Source organism: Scyliorhinus canicula, chromosome 8 (assembly GCF_902713615.1).
Source record: "Scyliorhinus canicula chromosome 8, sScyCan1.1, whole genome shotgun sequence".
NCBI lineage: Eukaryota > Metazoa > Chordata > Chondrichthyes > Carcharhiniformes > Scyliorhinidae > Scyliorhinus > Scyliorhinus canicula.
Genome location: NC_052153.1, coordinates 190339387 through 190356361, shown reverse-complemented (window position 1 = coordinate 190356361; position 16975 = coordinate 190339387). Strand labels below are relative to the sequence as shown.

The following is a 16975-nucleotide window of genomic DNA, read 5'->3' as shown; positions in this document are numbered from 1 at the left end:
CTGCTGATCCACCCAGTGGGAATCGCACCTCGTTTCCCACTGGAGACCACATTTCTTTCTTTTTTGTAAATTTAGAGTACCCAATTAATTTTTTCCAATTAAGGGGCAATTTAGAGTGGCCAATCCACCTATCTTGCACATCTTTGGGTTGTGGGGGCAAAACCCACACAAACACGGGGCGAATGTGCAAACTCCACACGGACAGTGACCCAGGATCGAACCTGGGACCTCGGTAATAATAGAACATAGAACATACAGTGCAGAAGGAAGCCATGCGGCCCATCAAGTCTGCACCAACCCACATTAAGCCATCACTTCCACTCTTTTTGGTCACTAAGGGCAATTTATCATGGCCAATCCACCTAACCTGCACGTCTTTGGACTGTGGGAGGAAACCGGAGCACCCGGAGGAAAACCACGCGCACACGGGGAGAATGTGCAGACTCCGCACAGACAGTAACCCAAGCCGGGAATCGAACCTGGGACCCTGGCGCTGTGAAGCCACAGTGCTATCCACTTGTGCTACCGTGCTGCCCTCCTTAATAGATTCACTCCTTAAAACCATCCGCCTTGTTGTCTTTCTCCTTGAAGATCCTCCTGAAAGCCTGTTCCTTCGACTAGGCTTAGGTCACACATACTAATGTGTCTTACTTGGCTCAATATTCATTTTTGTCTGATGAAGTAGCTCACGGCTCTTTACTATGTTAAAGGATCCCCAAACATTGAGACAGATATTATCCTCCAGATCTACTTTTCTCCAGTTGTGGAGATGGAGGGGCTGCCTGATATCAGAGTTCCGAGTGGCCTTCTCTTCTGGGGCTCATATTCTGCTCACAGGCAGCCTGCTACATATTATTGAGGCCCAGCTCTCCGAATGGACCAGGCCTCCCACCAACACTGTAAGGTGATCTGATATTCAAAACCTCTTCCATCAGTTCCATCTCTCCATTTCCACCACCACCATATTCCCATTCCTACATTTATCCACCATCTACACAACACAAGTCAAGAATGTGATGGAATACTCTCCACTTGCTTCGATGAGTGCAGCTCCAACAAAACTCAATCATCCGGGACAAAGCAACCCATCTGATTGGTGCTGCCTTCACTATCTGAAACATTCACTTCCTCCAAAACCGATGCACAGTGGCAGCCGTGTGTACCATCTACAAGATGCACTGCAGCAATTCACCAAGGCTCCTTAGACAGCTCCTTCCAAACCCGCAATCTCTACCACCTCGGAGGATAAGGACAGCAGATACATGTAAACACCACAACCTGCAATTTGCCCTCCAAGCCAAAAACCATCCTGACTTGGAATTATATCGCCATTGCTTCACTGTCGCTGGGTCAAAATCATGGAACACCCTGCCTAACAACACTGCGAGTGTACCTACATCAGCTGGGCTGCAATAGTTCAAGGAATGGCTCACTACCACCATCTCCAAGGCAATTAGGGATGGACAAAAAGCTGACCTTGCTGACGAACCTCAAATCCCATGAACAATTAAAAATATCTCCTTCAATGGTTTGATTGTCCTTATTCCCACATCTCCCCGTTTATGCTCCACTCAAGCCCTCTACTACCCTTCTTATGCTTACCATGCCACCCTAGTCTTCCTCTCATACTAATAGACAGTTTCCTTTTGAATACGCTTTGGTGAGATTGCTAATTAATGTCCAATTTGGGGCTATTGGCCTGAGTACAGTTGGAACTAGGCTGAGCTTTCCCAAACTAATTTCATGTACGACCCATACAGGTAATACATGAAGCAGGGCGGCATGTGGTGCAGTGGTTAGGACTACTGCCTCCAGCATTGAGGACCCGGGTTCAATCCCGGCCCTGGCTCACCGTCCATGTGGAGTTTGCGCATTTTCCCCATGTCTGCTTGGGTTTCACCCCCACATCCCAAAGATGTGCAGGGTAGGTGGATTGGCCATACTAAATTGCCCCTTAATTGAAAAAAAAATTGGGTACTCTAAATTTGAAAAAAAGAGAACCAGGAAAGCTATTTTTTTCATTCCATTTCATGGAACCTGTTGGATGAAGGTGAAGCCTTCCGGTGTTGGAAAGTATGGAGTCTCCATCTGTCCAAATATACTCAATTCAAAGTTCCAGTGCATAAAGTCTTTATAATTTATCCCCTTCCATGAAATGGCCAGTATTTATTATCCATTCATAATTGCATCAAGAAGGTGATGATAATCCACCTTCTTGAATACAACCAAGTTGATTGTTCGGCCATTTCAGAGGACATTTAAGAGTCAACCACATTGCTGTGGGTCTGAAGTAATTTGCAGGCCAGACCAGGTAAAGATGGCAGATTTATTTCACTAAAGGGTAAACTAAGTGCGTTTTTATGATCATCTGGTGGTACATGATCACCATAACTGATGCTAGCTTTTTGATTCCAGATTTTAAAAATTAATTCACTGAACTTAAATTCCCCATCTGCCATGATGGGATTTGGACTAATAGGCTGGATTGGGGGGGGGGGGGGGGGGCATATTGCTCTCCCCCCCCCCTAGTTGCAAGAGTTGGCCAGCAGCCATAATGAGCTGCCAGTGGGTTAAATGGTTCTGTCAGTGGACCGATAGTCCTGCCCTCAAGGGCTGCTGACCAATCGGAGGTGTCGCAGTTGCACCCTAGCTCAGTAGCAGGTGCTGCTGGGACAGCAAGGAGGCCAACGGGTGAAGAGGACGTGGATCCTGGCAGAAGGTAAATATTGGATGGGTGGGATCGAGAAGCCCGGGGGGGGGGGGGGGGGGGGGGGGATGAGTTTTGGAGGCTAGGCAGGTTGGAGCAAAGGGCTGTGGGGGGCGAGGCAGTATCATCATTGGTGGGAAGATGGGTGAGAGTGGGCTTCTTTCAAGGGTGCCTTGTGCGTATTGGGACAATCCCCCATCTTCTCATGCCAACTATTTAATGATATGAACAGTTTATTGCTCCAGTCAATTGGTCTGGTAATAAACTAAAACAATTGTTAATTATTTGTTTAAAAGCGGCAGGTAGGCAGCTGATTTTGGTGCCCACATGGTTTTGGGGATCAGCCGGGGGGGGGATGATGCGCTAGCCACCCCTCGTATCCTATGTGCTCCCCCATGGGGGGTCAGTAAAATTCAGCCCCATGATAGTCCAGAGTAAGAGAGACTATAAAAAAGGTCTTAACAGTGTTCAGTGTATATAATCTTACACCTGGTCCCTGAATACTAATCCAAAGTATAATCACTATGCTAATATGCCACAGCTGTGGTCATTGTGAGACCGGTAGCAACCCCCGGCTTGTCAGGATTGTGTCTCCTTGGAGCCAGGCTGCTTACGAGTGCAGCGCAAAGCGAGTGGCAAACTTCATCTAAGGCTAAATACGATTCATTGGCATGTTAAAGACAGGTAGACCGTTTTACTTCCAAACAGAACACTTTCTCAAATTATTTGCAGTTAAAAAAATCTATGTACCTTTGTTCATTCTGCAAAGATTCTACCTTCTGAAGCTCTATGTCTGTTCCGGTCTTCCTCTTGTTATTTCCATCTGTGGCTATCTCTTCGATTTCATTTCTCCACTGAACTGAAACAAAGGTTTTCACAGGTCACGTTCAACCAGTATTAGACCAACATCCTGTTTAAATACACAATGTACTCATGGGTATCTATAGCCACAAATAATCCTGAAATATCGAAACAGGTCAACGACAGGAAAAAATGGGAGGAGGAACTAGGCATGGAGATAGATTCTGGATCGAAGCACTGCACAGGGCAAACTTCACCTCCATGTGCGCAGGGCTGAACCTAAAGCAGCTAAAGGTGGTGCACAGGGCGCACCTAACCAGGCCCCGAATGAGCGGGTTCTTCCCGGAGGTGGAGGACAAATGCGAACAGTGCAAGGGAGGCCCGATCATTCACACCCACATGTTCTGGGCTTGCCCCAGACTTGTCAGGTACTCGACAGCCTTCGTTGAGGCCACGTGCAGGGTTATGGGAGTGAGGGTGGAGCCATTATCAAAAGAGGCGGTCTTCGGGGTATCAGATCAGCCAGACCTCTTCATGGGAAGGGGGACCGATGCCCTAGCCTTTGTCTCTCTGATCGCCCGCCGGAGACCCCTGCTCGGGTAACAGTCGGCAGCATCATCGAAGGCTGCAGATTGGCCGGCCTGGCCAAATTTCTCAAGCTGGAGAAAGTAAAATTCACCATCCGTGGCTCTGAAGAATGCCTCCACAGGATGTGGAAGCCGTTCACCAACTTGTTTCAAGACCTGCTCGTAGCCGGCAACCAGTATTAGGCAAACATCATGTTTAAATACACAATGTACTCATGGGTATCTATAAGCCACAAATAATCCTGAAATACAGAAACAGGCCAACCAGAGGAAAATCTGGGAGGAGGAACTAGGCATGGAGATAGGGGGAAGACTCTGGATCGAAACACTGCACAGGGCAAACTCCACCTCCACGTGCGCAGGGGGCTGAGCCGAACATAGCTAAAGGTGGTGCAGAATAAGAGGGGGAGGGGAGGGAGGAGCGGGGAGCGGAGACACGGGCGAGCCACGGTGTAGAGGAAAAGGAACGAGGGGGAGGGGAGCGGGCCAGGGAAGGCATGCAAAAGGAATTCAAGGGACAAACAAGAGGGACAAAGCCGCAAGGGCCGGTCAGAGGGAAATCTAAGGCCAAGCCAAATTGTATATAAATGTTTGTAAATACGTGTCTTACCATATTGGGAAATGTAAAATATGTAAGCCGACTAAAGGGGGTCGTGGCCACATTTGTTGTGAAGATGCTCGCTTGTGAATATGTTGGTTTTTGAGCACTTTTATAATTTATAAATTGTTTGATATAAAATACAAAACAGTCTGAATGGGTGCTAGGCAATAACTCTCACCTGTGACATGGCACACCTATCTATGAGAATCCACTTGGGAGCTGTGAAATGCTCACTTTACTACGATTGCCAATTCCCTATTAGCAATAACCTTCAGCCGTGCGGCCAGAGGCTGCCACGATCGATGGGAGTTATGGGTCGTCGGTGGGTCAGGCGGGCAGGAGCTGGAGTTGCCCCCGTAATAGGTACACATGATCCAGGGGGTCGCATGACAGACCTGTGGGTGCGGAGACATTCCCCCCCACCACCAATGGCGGCAGCGAATCTCCCCCCCCCCCACCCCCCACCAAGCACTGGGGCAGTAGCACCAGTGTCCCTGGACTCATGGTCTGGGATCGAAGATGGCTACTCACCTCCTCGGATCCCCACAGCAGCCCTTCCGCCAGTTCCACGTTTGTAAAAAAATGTACTAATTGGCACCCGCGTGACTATTTTCTGGAGTGGGGGTGAGATCACAGGAGGCCGTTAGAGAGGGAGTCATTCCCGTTAATTGTATGGAGATTGGCTTTGTTTGGTAATTACTTGTTTCTCACCACACCGCGACGTAATCCGGTTCTTGCCAACAGAGACGGTTAGATCCTCCTGCAGGATGTTTGAGGTGATGGACGCCGTCAGTGTCCCTGCTCATTTCACCTGTGGGAAGTGCACCCATTTCCAGCTCCTCAGAAACCACGTTAGGGAACTGGAGCTGGAGTTGGATGAACTTCGGATCATTTGGGAGGCAGAGGTGGTCATAGATAGTAGCTTCAGGGATGTAGTTACTCCGAAGAATCAAGATAGATGGGTGACGGTGAGGGGGGCTGGGAGGAAGCAGTCAGTGCAGGGATCCTCTGTGGTCGTTCCCCTCAGTAACAAGTATACCGTTTTGGATACTGTTGAGGGGGACGACCTACCAGGGGTAAGACACGGTGAACGGATCTCCAGCACTGAGTCCGTCCCTGTGGTTCAGAAGGGAAGGAGGGCGAGCAGGACAGCAATAGTCATGGGGACTCGATAGTTAGAAGGACAGATAGACGGTTCTGTGGCAACGAAAGAGACTCACGGATGGTATGTTGCCTTCCGGGTGCCAGGGTCTGTGACGTCTCGGACCGTGTTTTCAGAATCCTTAAGGGGGAGGGGGAACAGTCACAAGTCGTGGTACACATTGGTACCAACGACATAGGTAAGAGAAGGAACGGAGATTTAAAACAGGAATTTAGGGAGCTAGGGTGGAAGCTGAGAGCCAGGACAAACCATGTTGTCATCTCTGGTTTGTTGCCTGTGCCACGTGCTAGTGGGGTGAGGAACAGGGAGAGAGCGCAGATAAACACGTGGCTGCAGGGATGGTGTAGGAGGGAGGGTTTCAGTTACCTGGATAATTGGAGCACATTCTGGGGAAGGTGGGACCTGTACAGACAGGATGATTTGCACCTGAACCAGAGGGGCACCAATATCCTGGGAGGGAAATTTGCTAAGGCTCTTCGGGGGGAGTTTAAACTAATTTGTCAGGGGAATGGGAAAATAAGCTGTAGTCCAGAAGCCAGTGTTGAGAGTAGTGAGGTACTGAGGAGGGTATCAAGGTCGCAGGAGTGTATCGACAGACAGAAAGGTGGGTTGAAGTGTGTCTACTTCAATGCAAGGAGCATCCAGAATAAGGTAGGTGAACTTGGAGCGTGGATTGGTACTTGGGACTATGATGTTGTGGCCATTACGGAGACATGGTTAGAACAGGGACAGGAATGGTTGTTGGAAGTTCCAGGGTATAGATGTTTCAGTAAGAGTAGGGAAGGTGGTAAAAGAGGTGGAGGAGTTGCATTGTTAATCAAGGATACTTTAATGGCTGCAGAAAGGCAGTTCGAAGGGGATCTGCCTACTGAGGTAATATGGGCCGAAGTTAGAAATAGGAAAGGAGCGGTCACGTTAGGAGTTTTCTATAGGCCCCCAAATAGTAATAGAGATGTGGAGGAAGAAATTGCAAAACAGATTATGGATAGGTGTGAAGGTCTCAGGGTAGTTGTCGTGGGTGATCTTAATTTTCCAAATATTGATTGGAACCTCTATAGGTCGAACAGTTTAGATGGGGCAGTTTTTGTAGTGTGTGCAGGAGGGTTTCTTGACACAATATGTGGATAGGCCAACAAGAGGGGGGGAGGGGCACATTGGATTTGGTACTGGATTATGAACCAGGCCAAAATTTGTTGTGGGAGAGCACTTTGAAGATAGTGACCACAATTCGGTGTCTTTCATTATTGCAATGGAGAAGGATAAGGCCATACCGCAGGGCAAGTATTATAATTGGGGGAGGGGTAATTACGATGCGATTAGGCAAGAATTAGGGAGCATAAGATGGGAAAAGAAATTGTCAGGGAAAGGCACAAATGAAAAGTGGAGCTTGTTCAAGGAACAAATACTGCGTGTTCTTGATAGGTATGTCTCTGTCAGGCAGGGAGGAAATGGCCGTGTGAGGGAACCATGGTTCACAAAAAAGGTTGAATGTCTCGTCAAGAGGAAAAAGGAAGAGTATGTAAGGATGAGAAAACAAGGTTCAGTTGGGTCGTTTGAGGGTTACAAGGTAGCAAGGAATGAGCTAAAAAAAAAAGGGCTTAGGAGAGCTAGGAGGGGACATGAGAAGTCCTTGGCGGGTCGGATCAAGGAAAACCCCAAGGCTTTTTACTCTTATGTGAGAAATAAAAGAATGACCAGGGTGAGGGTAGGGCCGGTCAACGACAGTAGTGGGAACTTGTGCATGGAGTCAGAAGAAAGAGGAGAAGCATTGAATGAATACTTTTCTTCAGTGTTCACCAAGGGGCCATGTTTTTGAGGATGAGAGTGTGATACAGGCAGGTAGGCTGGAGGAGGTAGATGTTCTGAGGAAGGATGTATTAGCAATTTTGAAAAACCTTAGAGTCGACAGGTCCCCTGGGCCAGATGGGATATATCCAAGGATTCTTTGGGAGGCAAGGGATGAGATTGCAGAGCCTTTGGCTTTGATTATTGAGTCCTCACTGTTCACGGGGATCGTGCCAGAGGACTGGAGAGTGGCGAATGCTGTTCCTCTGTTCAAGAAAGGGAATAGGAATGACCCTGGTAATTATAGGCCGGTTAGTCTTACTTCGGTGGTCGGTAAGTTAATGGAAAAGATCCTGAAGGATAGGATTTATGACCATTTGGAAAGATGCAGCTTAATCCGGGACAGTCACCACGGTTTTGTGAAGGGTAAGTCTTGCCTCACAAATTTGATTGAATTCTTTGAGGAGGTAACTAAGTGTGTAGATGAAGGGAGAGCATTTGATGTCCGTTTGATAAGGTTCCCCATGGTCGGCTTATGAAGAAAGTAAGGAAGTGTAGGATAGAGGGAAATTTGGCCAATTGGATAAGTAACTGCCTATCACATAGAAGACAGAGGGTGGTGATGGATGGAAAATTTTCAGACTGGAGACCAGTTACCAGCGGTGTACCACAGGGATCAGTGCTATTTTGATTCATTTTGGTAGAAAAAATTTGATTGCTGATTACAGGGTCAACGGCAGGGTTCTGAGGAATGTGGAGGAACAGAGAGATCTTGGGGTTCATGCCCACAGATCTCTGAAGGTTGCCACTCAACTGGATAGAGCCGTGAAGAAGGTTTATAGTGTGTTAGCGTTTATTAACAGGGGGCTTGAGTTTAAGAGCCACGGGATTTTGCTGCAACTGTACATGACCCTGGTGAGACCACATTTGGAGTATTGTGTGCAGTTCTGGTCACCTCATTATAGGAAGGATGTGGAAGCATTGGAAAGGGTGCAAAGGAAATTTACCAGGATGCTGCCTGGTTTGCAGGATAGGTCTTATGAGGAAAGGTTGAGGGAGCTAGGGTTTTTCTCTTTGGAGCGGAGGAGGATGAGAGGCGACTTAATAGAGGTTTATAAGATGATGAGGGGGATAAATAGAGTGGACGATCAGAGACTATTTCCTCGGGTGGATGTAGCTGTTACAAGGGGGCATAACTATAAGGTTCAGGGTGGGAGATATAGGAGGGATATCCGAGGTAGGTTCTTTACTCAGAGAGTGGTTAGGGTGTGGAATGGACTGCCTGCTGTGATAGTGGAGTCGGACACTTTAGGAACTTTCATGCGGTTATTGGATAGGCACATGGAGCACACCAGAATGACAGGGAGTGGAATAGCTTGATCTTAGTTTCGGACAATGCTCAGCACAACATCGAGGGCTGAAGGGCCTGTTCTGTGCTGTACTGTTCTATGTTCTATACTATTCAACTCAATCACTGCTTGCGGAAGCGAATACCGCATTCTCACTACTTTCTCAGCAAAGAAATATCTCTGAATTCCTTATTAGATCTATTAGTCACGACCTTCCACTTACAATCCTATTTTTGGACTCCACCACAAGTAGAAACATTTTCTCTCCACCTCCCATGTCAAACACTTCCATACCAAACTTTCTTTCCACCTCCCAAATTTCTCTTTTCTCGGTAACACAGCCCCCACTTGCACAGTCATTCCTCAAGCTATACCCTCTTAGTGTTAATTGTATATTAATTTTGTTTAACTGTCAGTTATGGCTGAGTTGATAGTGTAATGACCTCCCCCCTGGGGACCAAGGACTGTGCTCCATTCGATTTCCCCCTTACACAGCTGAGTATGAACCTCCCCGGTATTTGGGAGCCGGGTTTCCCTTGACAAGAGAAAACCGGGGCAGGGAGGGTGGCCCTTCGGGGAGAGGAAAAGTGGTTTTCGTGATTCTGTGTATTCCGTAATAAACCTGTCATTCATTTTACCGCCGACCCACTTCATTCAGGCCCACTCTGAATGATGAGATGCTGCACATTAGGAAACACAACCAATTCGACACGGGTACCAATGATTGGACCCAATACATAGAGCAGATGCAATTTGTTTTGGTCAAACGGAATCGTTGGAGATGAACGACAGACCATTATCCTTCTGGCAGTGGTTGGGGGGGCCACCTCGGTGCTCATCAAGAGCCTCACCCACCCGGAAAGACCGGACTCCAAGCCTTTCACCATGTCGGTGGCCCTGGTCGACATCTTAACCCGCAGCCCTTGATAGGGCAGCACGGTAGCATTGTGGATAGCACAATCGCTTCACAGCTCCAGGGTCCCAGGTTCGATTCCGGCTTGGGTCACTGTCTGTGCGGAGTCTGCACATCCTCCCCGTGTGTGCGTGGGTTTCCTCCGGGTGCTCCGGTTTCCTCCCACAGTCCAAAGATGTGCAGATTAGGTGGATTGGCCATGATAAATTGCCCTTAGTGTCCAAAATTGCCCTTAGTGTTGGGTGGGGTTACTGGGTTATGGGGATAGGGTGGAGTTGTTGACCTTAGGTAGGGTGCTCTTTCCAAGAGCCGGTGCAGACTCGATGGGCTGAATGGCCTCCTTCTACACTGTAAATTCTATGAACTATCTATAATGGTCCGCCAGTTTCGTTTTCAACCAGCCTCACAGGCCCAAAGAGAATCAAACGGTGACTCTTTGGCAAGCTTGAGGATGCTCGCCACTTCATGTGAGTTCAGGTTGCACTGTCCGAAACCCTACAAGACTGTTTTGTATGTGGGATCCGAGACGCCAATACCCAAAGAGGATTCCTTAAGGAGGCCGACTTAACCCTGCAGAGGGTGGTGAACATCACATTTCCCGGGACAGCTTGGAGCACGGGGTCAATCGATCGCTGGAGCGACTGCCTGCTTACGGGCCCAAACAACACGAGCATCCGTGAAGCGGGAACCCCTGCAGGACTCAAGGCTGTCGCTATATGCACCCAGGCGCGACCAGGAGAATTTCCTGAAATGGAACACCAAGATGGACGCCGCGAATAGGGTCGGGATGCCAGACAAGCCCGGGAGGGCCCCATCCCCTGCCGCAACCACACACATTACTGCCCCTCTGGAGGCGGAACATACTGTGTGGAACACCAGGAGGATGAGTACCAGCAGTTGCTCTGCGCTACAGCCCCCAGGTTCGCACCCATCCGAATTGAATTAAAGGTGAATGGATACCCCATTGAAATAGAGCTCGTTACCAGAGCGGCAGTCTCAGTGATCAGCCGCCGGACATGGTCAAGTCTGGTCTCCAGACTTTGGACCTTCAGAACACGGACGCCCAATTGGAGACCAAGACTGACGAGCCTTTGGCCATTGACGGCACCACCCACCTGACCGTGCTATATGGGGACCAGTCGGCATGTTTGCCCTTGGTAGTAGTCCATGGAGGACTCAGCTTACTGGCCTAGCAATGTGGCCTGTGCCAGAAGAACCAGAAAGCCCCATCAGCTGCGCCAATACACACTTGAGAATGGCCGGGAAAACCGTGGTCCCGGGTCCACATAGACTTCGCCCGCCCACTTCAGGGAACGACATTCCTTGTGATGGTAGACACCCAATCAAAGTGGCTCAACGTTCTCACGATGCAAACCGTGACCACAAAGACTACAGCAGACAAGCACCCACAGCATACCCAAAGTGTTGGTGTCGGATAACTGCTCTGTGTTTACCAGCAAGGAGTTTGAAGCGTTCATGGCCTCGACTGGAATTCGGCATGTATGGACCACCCCGTATCACCCAGCCTTGAATGGTTTGGCCGAGAGGACAGTCCAAACTTTCAAAAACCAATGCAAAGGCTAACCGCAGGGTCTTGGTAGATGCGACTGGCCCTTTGCTATTCAGTTACCAGACGACCCTTCATGTCATCACGGGTGTGGCACCAGCAGAGTTGCTGATGGGGCGTCGGCTCCAGATCCTCTTCAGCCTGGTCATCCCAGACATAGGTGCGCGATCCGCCAGCGGCACGACTACTCCAAGGCGGACACAGGTCCGTATTTGTAGTGACGCAAGTTCCAACAGGGGGACGCTGTATATGTACGCAATTTTGACAGTTCCCCCACATGTGTCCCGGGCGTGGTATTCCGGGCCACTGGTCCGGTTTCCTATTCGGTCCAGACACAGGGACATGAAGCCAGCCGCCACCTGGACCACATCCGCTGCCACACGCCGGAGCCTCCAGAACAAACTCCAGAAACGCCATTCCTAGTCAGCTCACGGTCACCGATGCATTACACATCTCCTAGATCCGCCCGACAATGCCGGACTGCCGTCCACTCCCCAAACTAACAAACAAGAGGGCCTCAGCCTGAGGACATGGACGTTTCTCTGGATTTGGGGAGGGGGAGAAGAGGTGTTATGACTCCTTTGGGGGCCAATGACTATGACCCATTTGATTTCCCCCTTATGCAGCTGAGTATGAATTCCCCCAATAACTGGGGGCAGTGTTTCCCCTTAACAAGGGAAAACCGCTCTGTGTAAAAACTCTGACCTGGGTGCAGGTCAGGGAGAGTGACCCTTCAGATAAAGGAGCAGTGTTTTTTGTGATTCTGTGTATTCCATAATAAACCAGCCATTCTATAGATATGTGAAGAGAAAGAGATTGGTAAAGAGAAATGTAGGCCACTCCAGACAGAAACAGGGGAATGCATAATAAGGGACAACAAAATGGCTGAGCAACTGAATACATACTTTGGTTGTCTTCACAAAAGAGGATATAAATCAGATACCAGAAATGCTGGAAAATGTGAAAGGTTTAGTGAGAGGGAAGAACTGAGGGGGATCAACATTAGTAGAGAAATGGTGCTGAGAAAATTGTTGGGATTGAAGGTGGATAAATCCCCAGGACCTGAGAATCTGCATCCCAGAGTGCTTAAGGAGGTGGCTCTGGAAATAGTGGATGCATTAGTGGTCATCTTCCGGGATTCTATAGACTCTGGAACTGTCCCTGCAGATTGGAGGGTAGCTCACATCACTCCGATATTCAAAAAGAGAGGTAGAGAGAAAGCAGGGAATTATAGACCAGTAAGCCGTACATCGATAATGGGGAAAATGCTTGAATCCATTATCAAAGACTTTATAGCGGAACATTTAGAAAGCAGTGGCAGGATCAATCAGAGTCAGCATGGATTTATGAAGGGAAAACCATGCTTGACAAATCTGTTGGAATTCTTTGAAGGGGTAACCAGTACAGTCGACAAGGGGGAGCCAGTCGATTTGGTATATTTGGACTTTGAGAAGGCGTTTGACAAAGTCCCACTTCAGAGATTATTGTGCAAAATTAAAGCGCATGGGATTGGGGGAAATGTATTGAGATGGTTAGAAAACTGGTTGGCAGAGAGGAAACAAAGAGTAGGGATGAATGGGTCCTTTTCAAATTGGCAGGCAGTAACTAGTGGGGTACCACAGGGATTGGTGCTGGGTGCCAGCTATTCACAATATATATTAATGATTTGGATGAGGGAACAAATGTAACATCTCAAAGTTTGCAGATGATACCAAGTTAGGTGGGAGGGTCAATTGCGATGCGGATGCAGGGATCCTACAGCAAGATCTGGACAGGTTGGGCGAGTGGGCAAACCAATGGCAGATGCAGTTTAATTTGGATAAGTGTGAGGCTATTCACTTTGGAAGCAAAAACAGGAAGGCAGATTACTACCTGAATGGTTGTAAATTGGGAGAGGGGAGTGTGCAGCGGGACCTGGGTATCCTTATGCACCATTCGCTGAAGGTAAGCATACAGGTGCAGCAGGTGATAAAGAAGGCTAATGGTATGTTGGCCTTCATTTTGAGAGGTTTCGAGTATAGAAGCAGGGATGTGTTGCTGCAATTATACAGAGCCTTGGTGAGGCCACACCTGGACTATTATGTGCAGTTTTGGTCTCCTCTGAGGAAGGATGTTCTTGCTCTCGAGGGAATGCAGCGAAGGTTTATCAGACTGATTTCAAGGATGGCGGGATTCTCATATGAGATTGACGAGGTTGGGATTGTTCTCACTGGACTTCAGAAGAATGAGGGAAGATTTCATAGAGACTTATAAAATTTTAACGGGACTAGACAGGGTAGATGTTACCAATGATGGATGTATCCAGAACCAGGGGTAACAGTCTGAGGACTCAGGGTAAACCATTGCGGACAGGGATAAGGAGACATTTCTTCACACAAGAGTGGTGAGCCTGTGGAATTCATTACCACAGGAAGTATTTGATGCTAAAACGTTGAATATATTCAAGAGGTGGCTGGATATAGCACTTGGGGTAAATGGGATCTATGGGGAGAAAGCAGGATTAGGCTATTGAGTTGGATGATTAGCCATGATTGTGATGAATGGCAGAGCAGACTCGAAGGGCCAAAAGGCCTCCACCTGCTCCTATCTTCTATGTATCTATGCATTCATTTCTACTCCACCGTGTGTTCCAGTTGCTTCTCCCATTCAGGTTCTACAAATTACAAAATCAGATTATCTGGTCATTAACACACTGCTGATTGTGGAAACTTGCTGCGCACAAATGGACTGCCACATTTCTGACAAAAATAATAAATTGACTGTAAAGTCTTTTGAGACATCTGGTGATCATGAAAAGCACTTTATAAATGCAAGTCTCCCTTTTTTAAGTTGTATGCAGGTGATCAGCATCAGCTGGAGATTCCCAGCCCGTATAAATTAACTGTTATGCGTCAGGGTTTAGAAAACTCCAAAGTATATCATGGAGTTTACCTGACCCACGACTTTTAATAGATTGTAGTTATGGGGAGCACAAGGACCTATTTTACAGGTGCGATGCAACAGAGATCTAAAGTACTTTTAAAACAAAACCATGTTTATTTATGAATCCAGTTAACATTTTATAATCACACAGTAAACATCTTAACAACTATCAATACCAATAATCCTCACAGATACAATATTCTATAAGTAACCCTTCATAACTTTCCTAACAACATCCATAAGTTCTAAAGGCTCTTTTTACAGAAATACAGCAGGTTTAAATTCTCTACAGAAACCGGTATTACTTTGAAATCCTCAAATGAGCTGAAGACAGTCTGTAGCTTGCAGAGAGAGAGATCATTATACAGCTGCTTGCTTTGCCTGCAGCTATCCAGCTCGGAAAACAAAACTAAAACACACTGTAGCTGCCTGCTGAAAATATAAAAGTGAAAGACAGCCAACCCAGCTCCACCCACACTCTGACATCACTGCAGCTATTTGATAAACACCCATTTCTTAAAGGTACATCCACTATAGCTATTTGATAAACACCCGGTTCTTAAAGGTACTCTCACATGACACAACACAGACTTAAATTGTGATTGTTGGATTAGGAGGTGCATGCTTGTAATTTGTAACTCTGTAATGAATGCTTTCAAAAGTGGCAAGGATTGGCTCCAGTTCTATGCTTCACCAACTGGCTTTCTATTACTCTTGTAAACCTATCTTGTATTTTTTCCGGCGTTTCCACGTTATTTTTGGAATATGGAGACTAGAGCTGTGCACAGTACTCCGAGTTATCATAGTCTTATCATAGAATTTACAGTGCGGAGGGAGGCTATTTGGCCCATCAAGTCTGCACCGGCTCTTGGAAAGAGTACTCCACTTAAGCCCACACATCCACCCTATCTTTGGACTGTGGGAGGAAACTGGAGCACCCCGAGGAAACCCACGCAGACAACAGGGAGAACGTGCAGACTCAGCACAGACAGTTACCCAAGCCGAGAATCGAACCTGGGACCATGGAGCTGTGAAGCAACTGTGCTAACCACTGTACTACCGTGTTGCCCACAAGTTTGGTCCGTTCAATGTCCTGGATAAGCTGAGCATAATCTCTTCACTTTGAATTCGATCCCTCTAGAAATAGACTCCTGTGCCATGTTGGCACTTTTTATTGCCTTGTTAATCTACGATGTCATTTTTAACAATTTAGCTCAGATGAATGTTTCCAGTGCAGCACGTGGCACAGCGGTTAGCACTGCTGCCTATGGCGCTGAGGATCCGGGTTTGAATCCCGGCCCTGAGTCACTGTCTGTGTGGAGTTTGCACATTCTCCACATGTCTGCGTAGGTTTCATCCCCACAACCCAAAGATGTGCAGGCTAGATGGATTGGCCATGTTAAATTGCCCCTTAATTGGAAAAAAAAATAATTGGGTACTTTAAATTCATTTTTTTTAAATGAAAGTTTCCTCCTCAAATCCTCCATGAGCAAGATTTGTGCAAACTCTAGTTTTAAATCAGTCTTCAGAAGTGTTAAAATGCCAAACCAATACATAAATATGTTAAGTCCACATATCCTAAATTTCTGTATCAGCTATTTTGTAATCAGGAAGCAAAGAAAATGCAGTTATTTTATGTACTGTCCCATCACTGCATCCACTTCACAGTACGGCAAGTGACCCACGGGAATTGGAAAGCTTTAAAAATTAAATTGGTTCTCTACTGAATTGTATAAAATATATGCTCAAAAAGGCAGAAAAAGGACCTTTATGCAGCACACAATACAAAATAAAACAGCATAAAATATATTAAAACAGTTTGTCAAGTGCTCCCAATATCCACAGTGGTCTTTATCCAATTTGTTGCTGGGTTGCTGTTTCCCTAATTGCTTCTGTAATTTTGCAGGTTCTCAGGTGCATTTGTTCTTTGTTACTATTTTAATATCTTCACCCCAGTGCCTTGACTACTGATTGCTCTTGTCCTTAGTTTAGGCCCCTGGAGGCCAAGAAAATTCATAATTTACTATTCCTTTATGATAAATATTAATTGCTTCACCCATTCTATGTGCTTCTCCACTTTAAGACCCATAAATCTTCCATTTCTGCTGACGACATTTTTAATTCCTGCGTGGTGCAAACAACATTTTTCAGGATTCGTTTTCTTAAAAATATTTTTATTGAAAATTTTCATTTACAACAGGACAACAATATCATTAACATAGCTGATGTTACATAGTATAATGTAACATCAAAAACACTCAAAAAAAAGACTAACACAACCTATCATATAATCTTTTCACAATACCAACTACCCTCAACCCACCCCCACCCCACCCCCCGCCCCGCCCAATGATGACAACTACTTTGTTAAAGTAAGAAATTAATGGCTGCCACCTCAGGTAGAATCACTCCACCGATCCCCTAAAAGTGCACTTAACCGTTGCCAGATATAGAAATTCCATAAGGTCACCCAACCAGGCCGAGGCACTAGGCGTAGTAGAGGATCTCCATCCAAGCAGAACTCGCCTCCAGGATGTCAGCAAGGCAGAGGCCAGAATGTCCGCCTTCCGTCTGCAGCCCC

The 16975-nt window shown here is 47.0% G+C and overlaps 1 protein-coding gene across 3 annotated transcripts in view; it reads right to left on the bottom strand.

Annotated features, from left to right (window-relative positions):
* poln (polymerase (DNA directed) nu) overlaps positions 1-16975 on the bottom strand; it is a 479439-nt gene that overhangs the window by 397151 nt on the left and 65313 nt on the right. For all 3 annotated transcript variants that reach the window (XM_038805894.1, XM_038805895.1, XM_038805896.1), the window contains one exon: positions 3458-3566. In XM_038805894.1, the coding sequence (XP_038661822.1) occupies positions 3458-3566 (109 nt within the window). The remainder of the gene's footprint in view (positions 1-3457; positions 3567-16975) is intronic.